Here is a 16299-nt window from a genome sequence, read left to right as displayed (position 1 = left end):
ACAGGCAGACGCTACCCAGCAGTGACACAGATTGTACCCTCGCATTCATTTTAGGGAAATACTGTGTTTGTTGTTGCTTAAGCAGAAATACACGCTATTGCTTTTTCGAGCTCCATTATCATGACACTTCACCTCTTCGATTTAACGTTTGGAAGCAGAAAACTTTTTTCTGTGCGTGGCAAGATTAGCTGGGTACAGCAGTAAGACCACAAGAAATTGAAGAGCCGCCTAGTAATGGATAATTATGTTGAGCAATTTCAAACAAGTTTCGAGCACAACGTCTTGTAAGACGACTAGCGCTGCCCATGCCTCCCTACCGGTGAGTGGGGGGGGGACTGGTCGATTCCCTCCGAAGACCCTATATAATACAGAGCGCGCATCGTAGGTCACTAGTCCCCCAGTCCCCTAGAAGCCTCCAGCAGAAATGGATACCGGCAGGGTGAGTCACCCGTATATATGCTGGTTCTTTTGTGATAACATCGTTACGCAGTCTATCTGCTACTGTTACTGTCGTAGGTATTAGCACAGGACTGTCGTTTTGCATTTTAAAAGACTGGAGGACTTCGAACACAATTTACATATTCACTTATCACATTTTTACAAGTAACCTATGTCACAATCGTCAAGTTGGTTTATATTCGCTTCTTTTTGTTTTATTTTTGTGACCTGTCCAAGACATTTTACTAACTAAATTGCAGAATTTTGTTTGAAACTCTTTCTCAGTTTCATTATGCATCTATCAAATAATTCACGCTCTAGTTAACGAAAGGAATAAACAGGCTGTGTCAGGTAACTCATAAATGTAAACAGTGTATAACGTTATGAGAGGAGAGATTCATGAATGTATATCGACAAGATACGGTCTTATTTCTACAAATGTCCATCGTATAAATAAAAGACCAATTTCACGAACATCAAGGAGTCCTAGCACTTGGTGCAGGTGAGTGTTATAACCAATATCAGTACATGAACAGCAAGAGAAATATATGTAAAGAAATATGTGTATGAACATTCCCTCCCTGCTCACAAAAATAGCAACCTTAGACCTCACATTATAAATTACAACTCCAGTAATACGTCGTGGACAGTAGTTAATAGCCAGGTGAGAATATTTTGTGCCTAGACAGTGAGGAGAATTCATCTTAGTAAAAAAAAAAAAAAAAAAGCAGCTGCATCCTGAAACGATACTATGAAGTCGATTTCATTTGAACTTTTCCAACTCGTGGAGAGAAACTTCTCAGTTTACTCATTTATGTTCCTTTTGTTATTAAGAGTTAGGGGGAAAGCAACAACCCTCTGTTCCTACAATAAGTACCATTCTGTAGTATTTGGTGTAACTTACTTATCGTTCCCAGAATGAGATTTTCACTCTGCAGCGGAGTGTGCGCTGATATGAAACTTCCTGGCAGATTAAAACTGCCTTTCGCGGGCGAGTGCTCTACCATCTGAACTACTGAAGCACGACTCACGCCCGGTCCTCACAGCTCTACTTCTGCCAGTATCTCGTCTCCTACCTTCCAAACTTTACAGAAGCTCTCCTGCAAACCTTGCAGAACTAGCACTCCTGAAAGAAAGGATACTGCCAGGAAGTTTCATATCAGCGCACACTCCGCTGCAGAGTGAAAATCTCATTCTGGAAACATCCCCCAGGCTGTGGCTAAGCCATGTCTCCGCAGTATCCTTTCTTTCAGGAGTGCTAGTTCTGCAAGGTTTGCAGGAGAGCTTCTGTAAAGTTTGGAAGGTAGGAAATGAGATACTGGCAGAAGTAGAGCTGTGAGGACCGGACGTGAGTCGTGCTTCGGTAGCTCAGATGGTAGAGCACTTGCCCGCGAAAGGCAAAGGTCCCGAGTTCGAGTCTCAGTCGGGCACACAGTTTTAATCTGCTAGGAAGTTTTACTTATCGTTGCAAGAAATTTGAAGTAAGGCTACTGTTTTAAGTTGACTCACGAGCATATTGTACAGCAAAGCTAGTTTGAGCACCTCATCATAGTATATGTATTCTCAGCAGCAACTCGCTTTAAATAGTTCATTAGAATTGAATTCAACCTAGGCATTCGTGAACAATGATGACTTGTTACTAACAGGCAATTTCTTTTTATTGATGCCGCTTTTTTCACCTCTGGAAATTATTTGTTATTGTGAAAAACATCAAGAACCATCGTGGTTCTGAGTTTGCTATAAACTGAAGAATCCCTTGTAATTGTCCACGTAGGTCGTTCCAATAGACAGATGAAAGCAACGGCATGCAACCTGCAATAAGAGCGTGTCTAGTAGAATTCTCCACTAGAGGATAACTTTATTTTACAGTTCACTAAACTAAACATTTATCTCTGCCCTGTAATTAGTTTGATTTAATGTAGCTGTCCATGCTACTCTATCCTCTGCGAGCCTATTCATCTCGGAATAACTTTCGCTACCCATATCCTTCTGAATCCGCTTACTGTATTCATCTCTTGCTCTCCCTCTACGATTTCTAACACCCACACTTTCCTCCAGTACTAAGTTGGTGATCTCCTGATGTCCCAGAAGTGTCCCATCGACCGATCGCTTCTTAAGGTCAAGTGGTGCCACAAATTTCTTGTCTCCCCAGTTATTATTCAGTACCTCTTCATTAGTTACGTGATCTACCGACCTAACTTTCAGCATTCTTTTGTGGCAGCACATTTCGAAAGCTTCTATTCTCTTTTTCTCTAAACTGTTTATCGTCCATTTTTCACCTCTATAGATGGTTACACTCGATACAAATAATTTTAGAAATGAATTCCTAACATTTAAATCTATTTTCGTTGTTAACAAATTTATCTTCTTCAGAAAAGCTCTTCATGCCATTGTTAGTCTTCATTTTATATCCCCTCTACTTCGGCCATCATCAGTTATTTTGCTGCCCTAATAGCAAAACTCGTCTTTTAATTCGACTGCATTCCATTATCCTTGTTTTGGTTTTGTTGATTTTCATCTTATATCTTCCTTCAAAAACAACGTCCGTTCCATTCAACTGCTCATCCAACTGCTTTGCTGTCTCTGGCAGAATTACAATGTTATCTGCAAACCTCAAAGTTTTTCTTTCTTTTCCCTTTCTTATTTCTTTCCCGTGAAGTTTAATTCCTACTACTTGTTCAACGTACAGATTGGATAACATCAGGGACAGGCTACGAACCTGTCTCACTCCCTGCTCAGTCACTGCTTCCTTTCATGTCCGTCGACTGGAGTAGTATTTATTCATTTATTGCTTACTTAGCCGGAACTGATTAGGGCCTAAGGCCATCTCCTACAGTTAACCCGGAACAGCACATAGCAAGGAAATTTTACAACAATAAATTCGCCAAACCCAAATACTACCGTTGGATTGCCATAGGGTACAGTCTGACTCATCACTCCATGTCACTCGTTTGCAGTCAGCCTCTGTCCAATGGCTTTGCTCTTTACACCACTCCAAGTGTCGCATAACAATGACTACAGAAATTCGTGGAGTATGAAGAGCTGGGCGAACACTGTGTCCCAGTCTATTTAACTTCTAACGCACAGTCATCGTGCCGACTGCTGGAAGCACTTTGGAACTCAGGGGTCATTCTTTCCACTGATTTCATACGATTTTTTACAACGACTCTTCACAATGCTCGGCGGTCCCTGTCCGTCAATACGTATAGTCCGCCTGTTTTTGGTTTAGCTGTTGCTGTACCTTCACGTTTCCACTTCACAGTCACACTACTAGCAGTCGTCATTCAAAAACTCAGTAATTCACGCGCTTTCAAATCTAAACTGATGAGTATCCTCGCGGGCCACTCCTTCCAGTCTGTCGATGATGATAATGATGAAGTTTGGTTTGTGGGGCGCTCAACTGCGAGGTTAGCAGCGCCCGTACAAATTCCGAACCTTTGCTTAGTTCAAACTCGCCACTTTCATGAATGATGATTAAATGAGGAGGACAACACAAACACTGAGTCATCTCGAGGTAGGAGAAAATCCCTGACCCCGCCGGGAATCGAACCCGGGACCCCGTGCTCGGGAAGCGAGAACGCGACCGCGAAACCACGAGCTGCGGACTCTCGTCTGTCCAGGAAACCCTTGAAAAGTTAAAGTGATCCCTACGTTATATTGTTGATTGCGCTTTTATAAACTTATAGTCTGTCGTCCTTTTAGGATTCATAAACATTTTATTTTATTTATTAGTACTTTTCTGTTGTAATTTCATGTACTGACACGTTCTGTGGCTACGGAGGTTTGCTCCTCAGTTTGGTCCTATGCAACTAGACGTGTTAAAAAGAAAAAGAAAATATTAGCAGCTGTAGAAGGCTCATATGTTGTCACCATCAGAGGTAGCTTAAGAGGTGCTCTGGCATCCCCAAGCAGCGTCCTTTTTCACAGGTTTCTTTTACTGAATGTTTTAGAATCAAGTATCTTATACCTAGTACAGTGTGTAATATGGCCTCAAGGGGAAACAGTCGCTTTTGACTGCTGGACAGTTGACTGCAATGGATACAGCTTCTCCACCGCTAAAACCTCTGGGGTTCCTCCGACGTGAAGCTGCTGATCACCAAGGGTTTACCATCGCTGTTTTCGTCCGCTGAATTAGTGTTTGTACAATTTCCGTATTTGATTTCTCCGGTACTTACATTCCTGGAAATCATTCCCCTGTCTGAGACCTAGGGAACCGACGGATGAAAGGCTAACAGTCCGCGAGTTGTTACTGTTATATTGTACTAAAATAATTATCATTACACTACTACTAGTTGAAATTACAGAACAAAGAATAATAGCAAAAGTTTAAATACTACTTAGGACTGTATTAGGAATAATATTGCTCTACGTACGCGTGGTCTAGGGGTAGCGTCTTTGATTCATAATCAAAAACGTCTTCGGTCCCGGGTTCGATCCCCGCCACTGCCTAACTTTTGATAAATAATCAGCATTGGCGGCAGAAGACTTCCGGCATAAGAAGGCAGCCTCATTCTGCCAACGGCCTTGTCGAAGAGGGCGGAGGAGCGGATAGAGGTTCAGAGCACTATCTTGTCCTAGGGGTGGGAAATTGCCCCTAAAGGCGGAAGAATCAGCAATGATCAACGGCATGAGGATGCAGAAGGCAATGGAAAGCAACTGCATTAAAGACACGTAACGTGTATCCACAGGACATGTGGCCTGTAATTGAAGAGGTGTCATGATGATCTCTCCATTGGCAAAAGATTCCGGAATAATCCCCCATTCGGATCTCCGGGAGGGGACTGCCAAGAGGGAGGTTACCATGAGAATAAGATTGAATAATCAACGAAAGGGTAACCTTCTACGAGTCGGGGCGTGGAATGTCAGAAGCTTGAACGTGATAGGGAAACTGGAAAATCTGAAAAGGGAAATGCAAAGGCTCAATCTAGATATAGTAGGGGTCAGTGAAGTGAAGTGGAAAGAAGACAAGGATTTCTGGTCAGATGAGTATCGGTTAATATCAACAGCAGCAAAAAATGGTATAACAGGTATAGGATTCGTTATGAATGGGAAGGTAGGGCAGAGGGTGTGTTACTGTGAACAGTTCAGTGACCGGGTTGTTCTAATCAGAATCGACAGCAGACCAACACCGACAACGATAGTTCAGGTATACATGCCGACGTCGCAAGCTGAAGATGAACAGATAGAGAAAGTGTATGAGGACATTGAAAGGGTAATGCAGTATGTAAAGGGGGACGAAAATCTAATAGCCATGGGCGACTGGAATGCAGTTGTAGGGGAAGGAGTAGAAGAAAAGGTTACAGGAGAATATGGGCTTGGGACAAGGAATGAAAGAAGAAAAAGACTAATTGAGATCTGTAACAAGTTTCAGCTAGTAATAGTGAATACCCTGTTCAAGAATGACAAGAGGAGGAGGTATACTTCGAAAAGGCCGGGAGATACGGGAAGATTTCAATTAGATTGCATCATAGTCAGACAGAGATTCCGAAATCAGATACTGGATTGTAAGGCGTACCCAGGAGCAGATATAGACTCAGATCGCAATATAGTAGTGATGAAGAGTAGGCTGAAGTTCAAGACATTAGTCAGGAAGAATCAATACGCAAAGAAGTGGGATACGGAAGTACTAAGGAATGACGAGATGCGTTTGAAGTTCTCTAACGCTATAGATACAGCAATAAGGAATAGCGCAGTAGGCAGTACAGTTGAAGAGGAATGGACATCTCTAAAAAGGGCCATCACAGAAGTTGGGAAGGAAAACATAGGTACAAAGAAGGTAGCTGCGAAGAAACCATGGGTAAATGAAGAAATACTTCAGTTGATTGATGAAAGGAGGAAGTACAAACATGTTCCGGGAAAATCAGGAATACAGAAATACTAGTCGCTGAGGAGTGAAATAAATAGGAAGTGCAGGGAAGCTAAGGCGAAATGGCTGCAGGAAAAATGTGAAGACATCGAAAAAGATATGATTGTCGGAAGGACAGACTCAGCATACAGGAAAGTCAAAACAACCTTTGGTGACATTAAAAAAAGCAACGGTGGTAACATTAAGAGTGCAACTGGAATACCAATGTTAAATGCAGAGGAGAGAGCAGATAGGCGGAAAGAATACATTGAAAGCCTCTATGAGGGTGAAGATTTGTCTGATGTGGTAGAAGAAGAAACAGGAGCCGATTTAGAAGAGATAGGGGATGCAGTATTAGAATCGGAATTTAAAAGAGCTTTGGAGGACTTACGGTCAAATAAGCCAGAAGGCATAGATAACATTCCATCAGAATTTCTAAAATCATTGGGGGAAGTGGCAACAAAACGACTATTCACGTTGGTGTGTAGAATATATGAGTCTGGCGACATACCATCTGACTTTCGGAAAAGCATCATCCACACAATTCTGAAGACGGCAAGAGCTGACAAGTGCGAGAATTATCGCTTAACAGCTTAACAGCTCATGCATCGAAGCTGCTTACAAGAATAATATACAGAAGAATGGAAAAGAAAATTGAGAATGCGCTAGGTGACGATCAGTTTGGCTTTAGGAAAAGTAAAGGGACGAGAGAGGCAATTATGACGTTACGGCTAATAATGGAAGCAAGGCTAAAGAAAAATCAAGACACTTTCATAGGATTTGTCGACCTGGAAAAAGTGTTCGACAACATAAAATGGTGAAAGCTGTTCGAGATTCTGAAAAAAGTAGGGGTAAGCTATAGGGAGAAACGGGTCATATACAATATGTACAACAACCAGAGGGAATAATAAGAGTGGACGATCAAGAGCGAAGTGCTCGTATCAAGAAGGGTGTAAGACAAGGCTGTAGCCTTTCGCCCCTACTCTTCAATCTGTACATCGAGGAAGCAATGATGGAAATAAAAGAAAGGTTCAGGAGTGGAATTAAAATACAAGGTGAAAGGGTATCAATGATACGATTCGCTGATGACATTGCTATCCTGAGTGAAAGTGAAGAAGAATTAAATGATCTGCTGAACGGAATGAACAGTCTAATGAGTACACAGTATGGTTTGAGAGTAAATCGGAGAAAGACGAAGGTAATGAGAAGTAGTAGAAATGAGAACAGCGAGAAACTTAACATCAGGATTGATGGTCACGAAGTCAATGAAGTTAAGGAATTCTGCTACCTAGGCAGTAAAATAACCAATGACGGACGGAGCAAGGAGGACATCAAAAGCAGACTCGCTATGGCTAAAAAGGCATTTCTGGCCAAGAGAAGTCTACTAATATCAAATACCGGCCTTAATTTGAGGAAGAAATTTACGTGGATGTACGTCTGGAGTACAGCATTGTATGGTATTGAAACATGGACTGTGGGTAAACCGGAACAGAAGAGAATCGGAGCATTTGAGATGTGGTGCTATAGACGAATGTTGAAAATTAGGTGGTCTGATAAGGTAAGGAATGAGGAGGTTCTACGCAGAATCGGAGAGGAAAGGAATATGTGGAAAACACTGAAAAGGAGAAGGGACAGGATGATAGGACATCTGCTAAGACATGAGGGAATGACTTCCATGGTACTAGAGGGAGCTGTAGAGGGCAAAAACTGTACAGGAAGACAGAGATTGGAATACGTCAAGCAAATAATTGAGGACATAGGTTGCAAGTGCTACTCTGAGATGAAGAGGTTAGCACAGGAAAGGAATTCCTGGCGGGCTGCATCAAACCAGTCAGTAGATAGATGACCAAAAAAAAAAGGAATAATATTTGCAGGTGATGTGGAGACATACAGGGAGAAAAATTTAATACGGTGGTTTACCTTTTTCTAGCAGCAGCAAAGGTACTAAACCGGCAGGCCATCGATTTGAAATGAGCTCGGATGATAGATAAGGGTATTTGGGCATCGTCGTACGGGACCAGCACTTGACCGTTATGAGCTGGAGTATCACTGGGTAAACGATATACTTTCGCACGTTGCCGATGCTGTCGCTACCTACCTCGCTACAAGGAGTGTTCGACTGATGCTGTGGCGCCGGCCGAAGTGGCCGTGCGGTTCTGGGCGCTGCAGTCCGGAACCGCGAGACAGCTACGGTCGCAGGTTCACATCCTGCCTAGGGCATGGATGTGTGTGATGTCCTTAGGTTAGTTAGGTTTAACTAGTTCTAAGTTCTAGGGGACTAATGACCGCAGAAGTTGAGTCCCATAGTGCTCAGAGCCATTTTTTGATGCTGTGGTCGTCACATCCTTCAGATCCCTCAATCATTGCCACGGGTCATGGGATGCTGCTTCCACTCAACCATGCCAATTTTTGGTCATCCCATGACCCGATGTTTGCAATGATTGATAAATGTGAAGGATGTGACGACCAGAGCAACAGTCGAACACTCTTTGTAGCTCATAACGTCAGGTGCTGGTCCCGTTCGACAATGACAGCTGTAGTCTGGCACCGTTCGTTGTCCATGGTTTCACTATAAATGGTTCAAATGGCTCTGAGCACTATGGGACTTAACATCCGAGGTCATCAGTCCCCTAGACTTAGAACTACGTAAACCTAACTAACCTAAGGACAGCACTCACATCCCTGCGACCGAAGCAGCCGTGTTGTTCCGGACTCAAGCGTTTCACTGTAAAAGAAACCGGAATACTTGACTACTCCTGTCTCCAGTGTTGCCGTCGGACCCAGCGCTGTTCACGTGCCTGCCCCTGCTGTCAGGTCACGAGAAACTGCAGCAATAATAGCTGTGCTAACAGTCTTGGGTGCTCCACATGTCATCGCTCGGTCCATTTGGATATACATACATCAAAAAAGTTTTGCATCACCTCGGTTCCGTAAATTCCGGAATTTGTACAGAAAATTGGAATAGAGATCAACATAAACATCATTTCTGCCCTTTTTATTGCTCGTGAAAACCAGACATTGCATGTTGTACCATCCTATAGCGAGACCTTCACAGGTTTATGGATCAGATTTCTGTACGCAACGGTACCTCTAAAACCTAGTAGAACGTCCTCTTGCATTGATGCATGTCTGTATTCGTCGTGACATACTATCTACAAGTTCATCAAGGCACTGATGGTTCGGATTATCCCAGTCCGCAACGGCGATTCCGCGTAGATCCCTCAGAGTAGTTGGTGGGTCACGTCGTCCATAAACAGACCTTTTCAATCTATCCCAGTCATGTTCGATAGGGTTCATGTCTGGAGAACATGCTGGTTACTCTAGTCGAGCGACCTCGTTATCCTGAAGGAATTCATTCACATGTGCACGACGGGGGCGCGAATTGGCGTCCATGAAGCCGTTACGGCGCCTATCATGACCACCAGCGGTGTATGTCAGCCCCACATAATGCCACCCGAAAACAGGAGGGAACCTCCACCTTGCTGCACTCGGTGGACAATGTGTCTAAGGCGTTCAGCCTGACCGGGTTGACTCCAAACACGGTTCCGACGATTGTCTAGTTGAAGGCATATGTGACACTCATCGGTGAAGAGAACGTGATGCAAATCCTGAGCAATCCATTCGGCATGTTTTTGGGGCCTTCTGTACCGCGCTGCATGCTTTCGTGATTGCAAAGATGGACCTCTCCATGAACGTCATGAGTGAAGCTGCGCGTCATGCATTCTATTGCGCACAGTTTGAGTCGTAACACGACGTCCTGTGGCTGCACGAAAAGCATTATTCAACATGGTGGCGTTGCTGTCAAGATTCCTCTGAGCCTTAATATGTAGGTAGCGGTCATCCACTGCAGAAGTAGTAGCCCTCGGGCGGCCTGAGCGAGGCATGTCATCGACAGTTCCAGTCTCTCTGTATCTCCTCCATGTCCGATCAACATAACTTTGGTTCACTCCATGAAGTCTGAACACTTCCCTTGTTGAGAGCCCTTCCTGGCACAACGTAACAATGAGGACGCGATCGAGCAGCGGTATCGACCGTCTAGGCACGGTTGAACTACAGACACCACGAGCCGTGTACCTTCTTCCTGATGGAATGACTGGAGATGATCGACTGTCAGACACCCTCCGTCTAATAGGCGCTGCTCAGTCATGGTTGTTTACATGTTTGGGCGGATTTAGTGACATCTCTGAAGAGTCAAAGGGATTGTGCCTCTGTGATGCGATATCCACAGGCAACGTCTGAGTTTTGAGCGCATATTTTTCGCTGAGAACAAGCCACATCCTAACTCGAAGTGAGTTGGCTGTACGCATGAGCAAAAAGTCTGACCTCTCGCGCGCTAGTCGCGTGGGGCTAGAGCCTGCAAGGCTTTGATTGTGGCCCTCCTTAAACCATCCAGTCCGTATTCGCATTACAGTTGTGGGATGCTGATTAACGTGAACACCAGTATCGCGAAACGATAAACTGCAATCTCGGTAAGCAGTATTTCTGCCACTGGCGATTTCCGATACAAGTTCACAGACGTTTGCCCTTTTTACACAAGCCTCTCACAAACAACCATCGTTTCAGTGCAATGTCAGTGCAGTGTAAAATTTTCTTACGCATAAAATCTACATCTGCTTTCATGGATTAGGTTCGAGGAAGCTGTTCTGGTTTCAACTTCTTAGCTCCATCGCTTCCTGCGCTCACCTATGTTCCTAACAACTGTAGGGTATATATTGCAGAAATTTCTAGTGTGTCTGCCATCCTGCTCCTGTTTGGCATGTTTCTTCCATTTATGGTTATATGTGTCGGTTTTCTCTCTTATTACAAATATTTTAAGGTCATTGCTTATGTCTTTGTTTCTTAATCCACTGTCCTTTAACTCAGGTGCGACCAAAAATTCGGCCCAAGGGCCAGGCATTGGCACGAGTGCCATGCAACTCAACCTATCTGGCACATTTTCCTCCAACACTACGCCACGCTTTCTGACGATGACGAGGGTGAAACGCGTAGATTTGAAATTTCAATGCACCAGTACTGTGGAGGATTTGGTTTTATATTTCACATTCCTCAACAACATAGACGAAAAACAAAACAATGTTTCAGTGTTATACAACCATTTTTGGCCCGCTGAAGACCTATAATTTTTTATAAAAACAAATCTTTCTCACACATTCGTGTATGTTGATCGAAATAATTTAGCACTTTTGCAACCTCGTTATGGAAACATGGAAACTCTGAAGAAAGAAATGTACAAGTCCTGATCAGTCAGCTACATTTCTACTGAAACGGCATACGATCTCTAAAACAGCTGTGAGATTGACAGTGCCCTCAAAACGTGTATTGAGTTAAACTTATAATTTTTGCAAGGCCACAATGAATTATTCAAACATCGCGATTTCTTTAATAACATTGAGCTTAGGGACTGGACTCTGTCAGAATGTGTCCTTGCTATAATGCGATTTTCTCTTTAAATGCATCCCCAGCAAATCAGAAATAAGTTGTTTATCCGCTTGCAGTGTCCTGCTGTCGGCAGTGTGCAGCCAAGCACACTTAAAATGCAAGGTCAGCAATCCATTCTGGGTGTTCTAATTTTCGTTCCTGCACTCGTTTTTCCTTTAAAAATTCAACAAAAGCGAGTTTTAAATTGAAAAATCGATTCAGGCATGCAGCTTGAGTTTACTTTTCAGTAATATATAAAGTCTCGATACTCTTTGTTCAGTTTCATCGAAAATTGTAGAAAGTGACAGCGGAATATTGCATGAACGTATTCGCCATTCCAAATATGGATGGCCATCAGCTGTAAACTTGAATGACGACAATGGAAATTTGTGCAGGACCTGCACTCGAACCCGGATTCGGCTTATCGCTGCTTACTGCTCGCGATAAACGGGAACTGGTGTGTTGCTAGTGAATTAGTGCGAAGGACTAAGAGTGAATGCGACAGAACCATCGATTAGCCGTGTTTGTAAACGCGCTTGCTACAGTGCCACACATATACACTAATGATGATGCTGATGTTGGGTTTGTGGGGCGCTCAACTGCGCAGTCATCAGCGCACATACAAAGTCCCAATTTTTTACACAGTACAATTTCTACACAGTCCAATGTATACAATGTCGCGAATGATGACGATGAAATGATGTGGACAACACAAACACCGAGTCCCCGGGATTTACATTAATGAAGAATATGCAGGTATGGTGTATGTTTACGGCTTCTGCGAAAGTAGTGCTCCTCCAGCTATAGAAGAATACCATCGGTGCCTTCCGAATCGTCGATTTCCTGATAGATTGTTTGCCACAGTTTTCAACAAAGTATGTAAAACAGGTATTCTTCCAATGTCCCATTTTTCTTTTGAACGTGTAGTTCAACGACCTGTTCAGCAACTGCAACATATTGTTGAAATGGTGCAGCCTAGTCCTATCGCCAGTCCACGGCAGCTTTCCGCACTAACCAATGTCCAACAAACACGGGCATGGCGAATATTACTTGCAGAAAACTAGTAGCCATTTCACACACTTCATCTCCACAGTCTTCACACTGACGACAATTTCACAAGACTTGACTTATGTGACTGATTAAATGAAACTCGTCATTTGCTTCTATTACTACCATTCGCTGCTGAAGCCACTTTTACACGGTTTGCAATCAACATCACACGTAATAATCGTTGACTGTCGCAGGAAAACCAGTGGGCTACAGTGGAAACCAGTTTCCAAGTTCCATTTTAGAAGGGCGAATGACTGGACAGAACGGGCTTTTTTTTCCGAAGCTTGTCCACGTTTTACGAGACATGCTGTGGAATATCTCAGCCGCTCTTATCCTAATCGCTGCGTTGGTCATGGTAATACAATTAACTGGCCATCAAGAGTGCGATACCTTACGCCATTAGATTTTTGTTTATGGCATTGGATGAAGGCTGAGGAGTACAAACGAGCGGACAATACGCGACATGAACTGCTTGGTCTATATCTACATCTACATTTATACTCCGCAAGCCACCCAACGGTGTGTGGCGGAGGGCACTTTACGTGCCACTGTCATTACCTCCCTTTCCTGTTCCAGTCGCGTATGGTTCGCGGGAAGAACGACTGCCTCTGTGCGCGCTCTAATCTCTCTAATTTTACATTCGTGATCTCCTCGGGAGGTATAAGTAGGGGGAAGCAATATATTCGATACCTCATCCAGAAACGCACCCTCTCGAAACCTGGCGAGCAAGCTACACCGCGATGCAGAGCGCCTCTCTTGCAGAGTCTGCCACTTGAGTTTATTAAACATCTCCGTAACGCTATCACGGTTACAAAATAGCCCTGTGACGAAACGCGCCGCTCTTCTTTCGATCTTCTCTATCTCCTCCGTCAGACCGATCTGGTACGGATCCCACACTGATGAGCAATACTCAAGTATAGGTCGAACGAGTGTTTTGTAAGCCACCTCCTTTGTTGACGGACTACATTTTCTAAGCACTCTCCCAATGAATCTCAACCTGGTACCCGCCTTACCAACAATTAATTTTATATGATCATTCCACTTCAAATCGTTCCGCACGCATACCCCCAGATATTTTACAGAAGTAACTGCTACCAGTGTTTGTTCCGCTATCATATAATCATACAATAAAGGATCCTTCTTTCTATGTATTCGCAATACATTACATTTGTCTATGTTAAGGGTCAGTTGCCACTCCCTGCACCAAGTGCCTATCCGCTGCAGATCTTCCTGCATTTCGCTACAATTTTCTAATGCTGCAACTTCTCTGTATACTACAGCATCATCCGCGAAAAGCCGCATGGAACTTCCGACACTATCTACTAGGGCTCTTCTGTCGTCCTTATGGAAGCTGCAGAGGCACTCAGACAAGCGACACAAGCGACACAACATCGTCTCCCACAACTACACAAATATATTGAAGTTTACGGTGAAATATTCGAACATCTATTGCGAACCATGCTGCATGTGTAATGTGACATCAACGATAACGTTTGGAGACGGATTTACTTGTTAATATACGTATTATCCAACCGATACTTCGTGAAACGCATGCTTTAACGTTTACTTACTGTTGTATATGTGTGCTGGTTTAAACCTGAGAATGTACTGAATAACACAGAAAATAAATATCAGTTTACATTGAATTCAGAATATGGCATATGTCCATATGAAATTTATTGCTCCAAGTAATAGCTTGTCACACCTCTGAATGTTGACCGTTGCTCCTGACACACGCTATACACGGTGATTCAGTTGCCCCTACTACTGGCTTTCATGCAACCTGTAATGCGTTCTAATACCCATGTGCAAGATTTTCATATTCATCGTTTGCTACGTGTGAACTATTAGTCATACAGAAGAAAATGAATAAGACGTTTTTGTCATCCTGGGATGCGTTTTCGCTAGAAGCCGTAGTTTTCGAATTATTCAAGGAAAACGTACAAAAGTAACCTTCAAACGCATTTTTCTTGATTAACTGGAAACCCTTGGCCTCCAGCATAAAATTTAATTACATTATGTTTCCTACAAAAAAGGCCTGTTCAATTTTTCTCGGTACAGCTTTCCGCTTAGCGAAAAACATAACATGAAAATCTTGCATGCGGGTAGCTGAAGAGGTTACAAGTTGAAGGTGTTGCGGGCTGCACGAAACCCAGTGACATGGGCAGCTGAATAATCCTGTATAATACATTCAACAGACTTGTGAAAGACTCAAGCTTGTTCAACTCCTTGGTTAGTTATAATGTCGTACTTAATTCGTTTATTTCTTATTTTTCTTACAAATTTAGTTTCATTCTATGAATTTTAAGGTCTATATCAAGTGTCATACAATTCCTATTTTTAAATCCGTATTGTCTTTAATTAAATTTTGTTTTCTATTATACAAACCAACCTGAAAATGGTAATCATCCAAATGTATTTCGACTTTGTAACAGAATAACAAGTTACGTCATATATCATACAACTGAGCCAAGGAACACATACTAAGCTGCACTATATCGCTGTAGACCATTTCTCAACTCTTACTAGTGTCATCAGCTGCGGTAAAGGTTTTTTATGTTTAGACAGATTCTTGAGTCATTTAAATAGTTTCATCTGCGCTTCTAAATAATGTGGATTTGTCGTCCTACACGGTGTCTACTTGTCGATCGATTTTGACCTCGCTGTCTGCTTGAAGTACCACGCGATAGCAGTTTGGAAAGGCATGTCTTAGGTGCACAACTTTTTGCTAATGAACTTTCGTATCAAAAACATGTAATTCTCTTCAAATGCTACCTGCGTGCAGTTGTGAGGGTAATGGAATCTCTACTTCGATAACATGTTGGAGGAGAGACAGCCCTTAATAGTAGCTTCCCGGCGGAGGTTCGAGTCCTCCCTCGGGCATGGGTGTGTGTGTTTGTCCATAGGATAATTTAGGTTAAGTAGTGTGTAAGCTTAGGGACTGATGACCTTAGCAGTTAAGTCCCATAAGATTTCACACACATCTGAACATTTGAACAATAGTAGCTTTATAGGAGAAATCTCTCCATCACTTGGCGCTTGCTTCGTACAGTGGTATAATGAATTGTATTAAATCTCTTACGGTATGTGCAAGTAGGTGTTCTTTTGTTTTCTTCTGACGTATGGGATAGCCCAGCATCTGGTTTCCCTTTTTGATAAATTGTTTTCTCGCGAGAGCCGACGAGGTTCATGTACACAGGGCAGCCTCGGTGCAACTATATACTCAAGACCAGGGGGTAATTTGACCTTATTAGCCAGGACGAATATAGTGTTTCATCCAGTAACTCACTCAGGAGCAGTGGTGGAAGAGCGAATAGTGGAGGTGGAGGCGTGAGAATGCGAGTTCAACAGCCTTTCAGGATAATATGAAAACAAATCTTACACCATTTCGTAATCCACTTAGCTGTAGAGCACAACTTACATATATGTGAAGTTTCATACATACGGTGATTCACATTTCCTTTTAAAGGCTTCTAGAGTTTGTAGAAGGGACTAGGTAAAGTTTTGATAAGGAAATCATTTCCGAAAATGTTTCATTTGGATGTAAA

The 16299-nt window shown here is 43.0% G+C and overlaps 1 protein-coding gene across 1 annotated transcript in view; it reads left to right on the top strand.

Moving 5' to 3' along the window:
- The first annotated feature begins 400 nt into the window (after positions 1 to 400).
- LOC124712547 (cuticle protein CP14.6-like) overlaps positions 401 to 16299 on the top strand; it is a 36336-nt gene continuing 20437 nt past the window's right edge. The window contains exon 1 of the mRNA XM_047242855.1: positions 401 to 439. Coding sequence (XP_047098811.1) covers positions 425 to 439 — 15 coding nt within the window. The 5' untranslated portion in view covers positions 401 to 424. The remainder of the gene's footprint in view (positions 440 to 16299) is intronic.

The sequence above is a fragment of the Schistocerca piceifrons genome, chromosome 8 (assembly GCF_021461385.2).
Source record: "Schistocerca piceifrons isolate TAMUIC-IGC-003096 chromosome 8, iqSchPice1.1, whole genome shotgun sequence".
Classification (NCBI taxonomy): domain Eukaryota; kingdom Metazoa; phylum Arthropoda; class Insecta; order Orthoptera; family Acrididae; genus Schistocerca; species Schistocerca piceifrons.
This window is presented reverse-complemented; position numbering and strand designations above follow the sequence as displayed.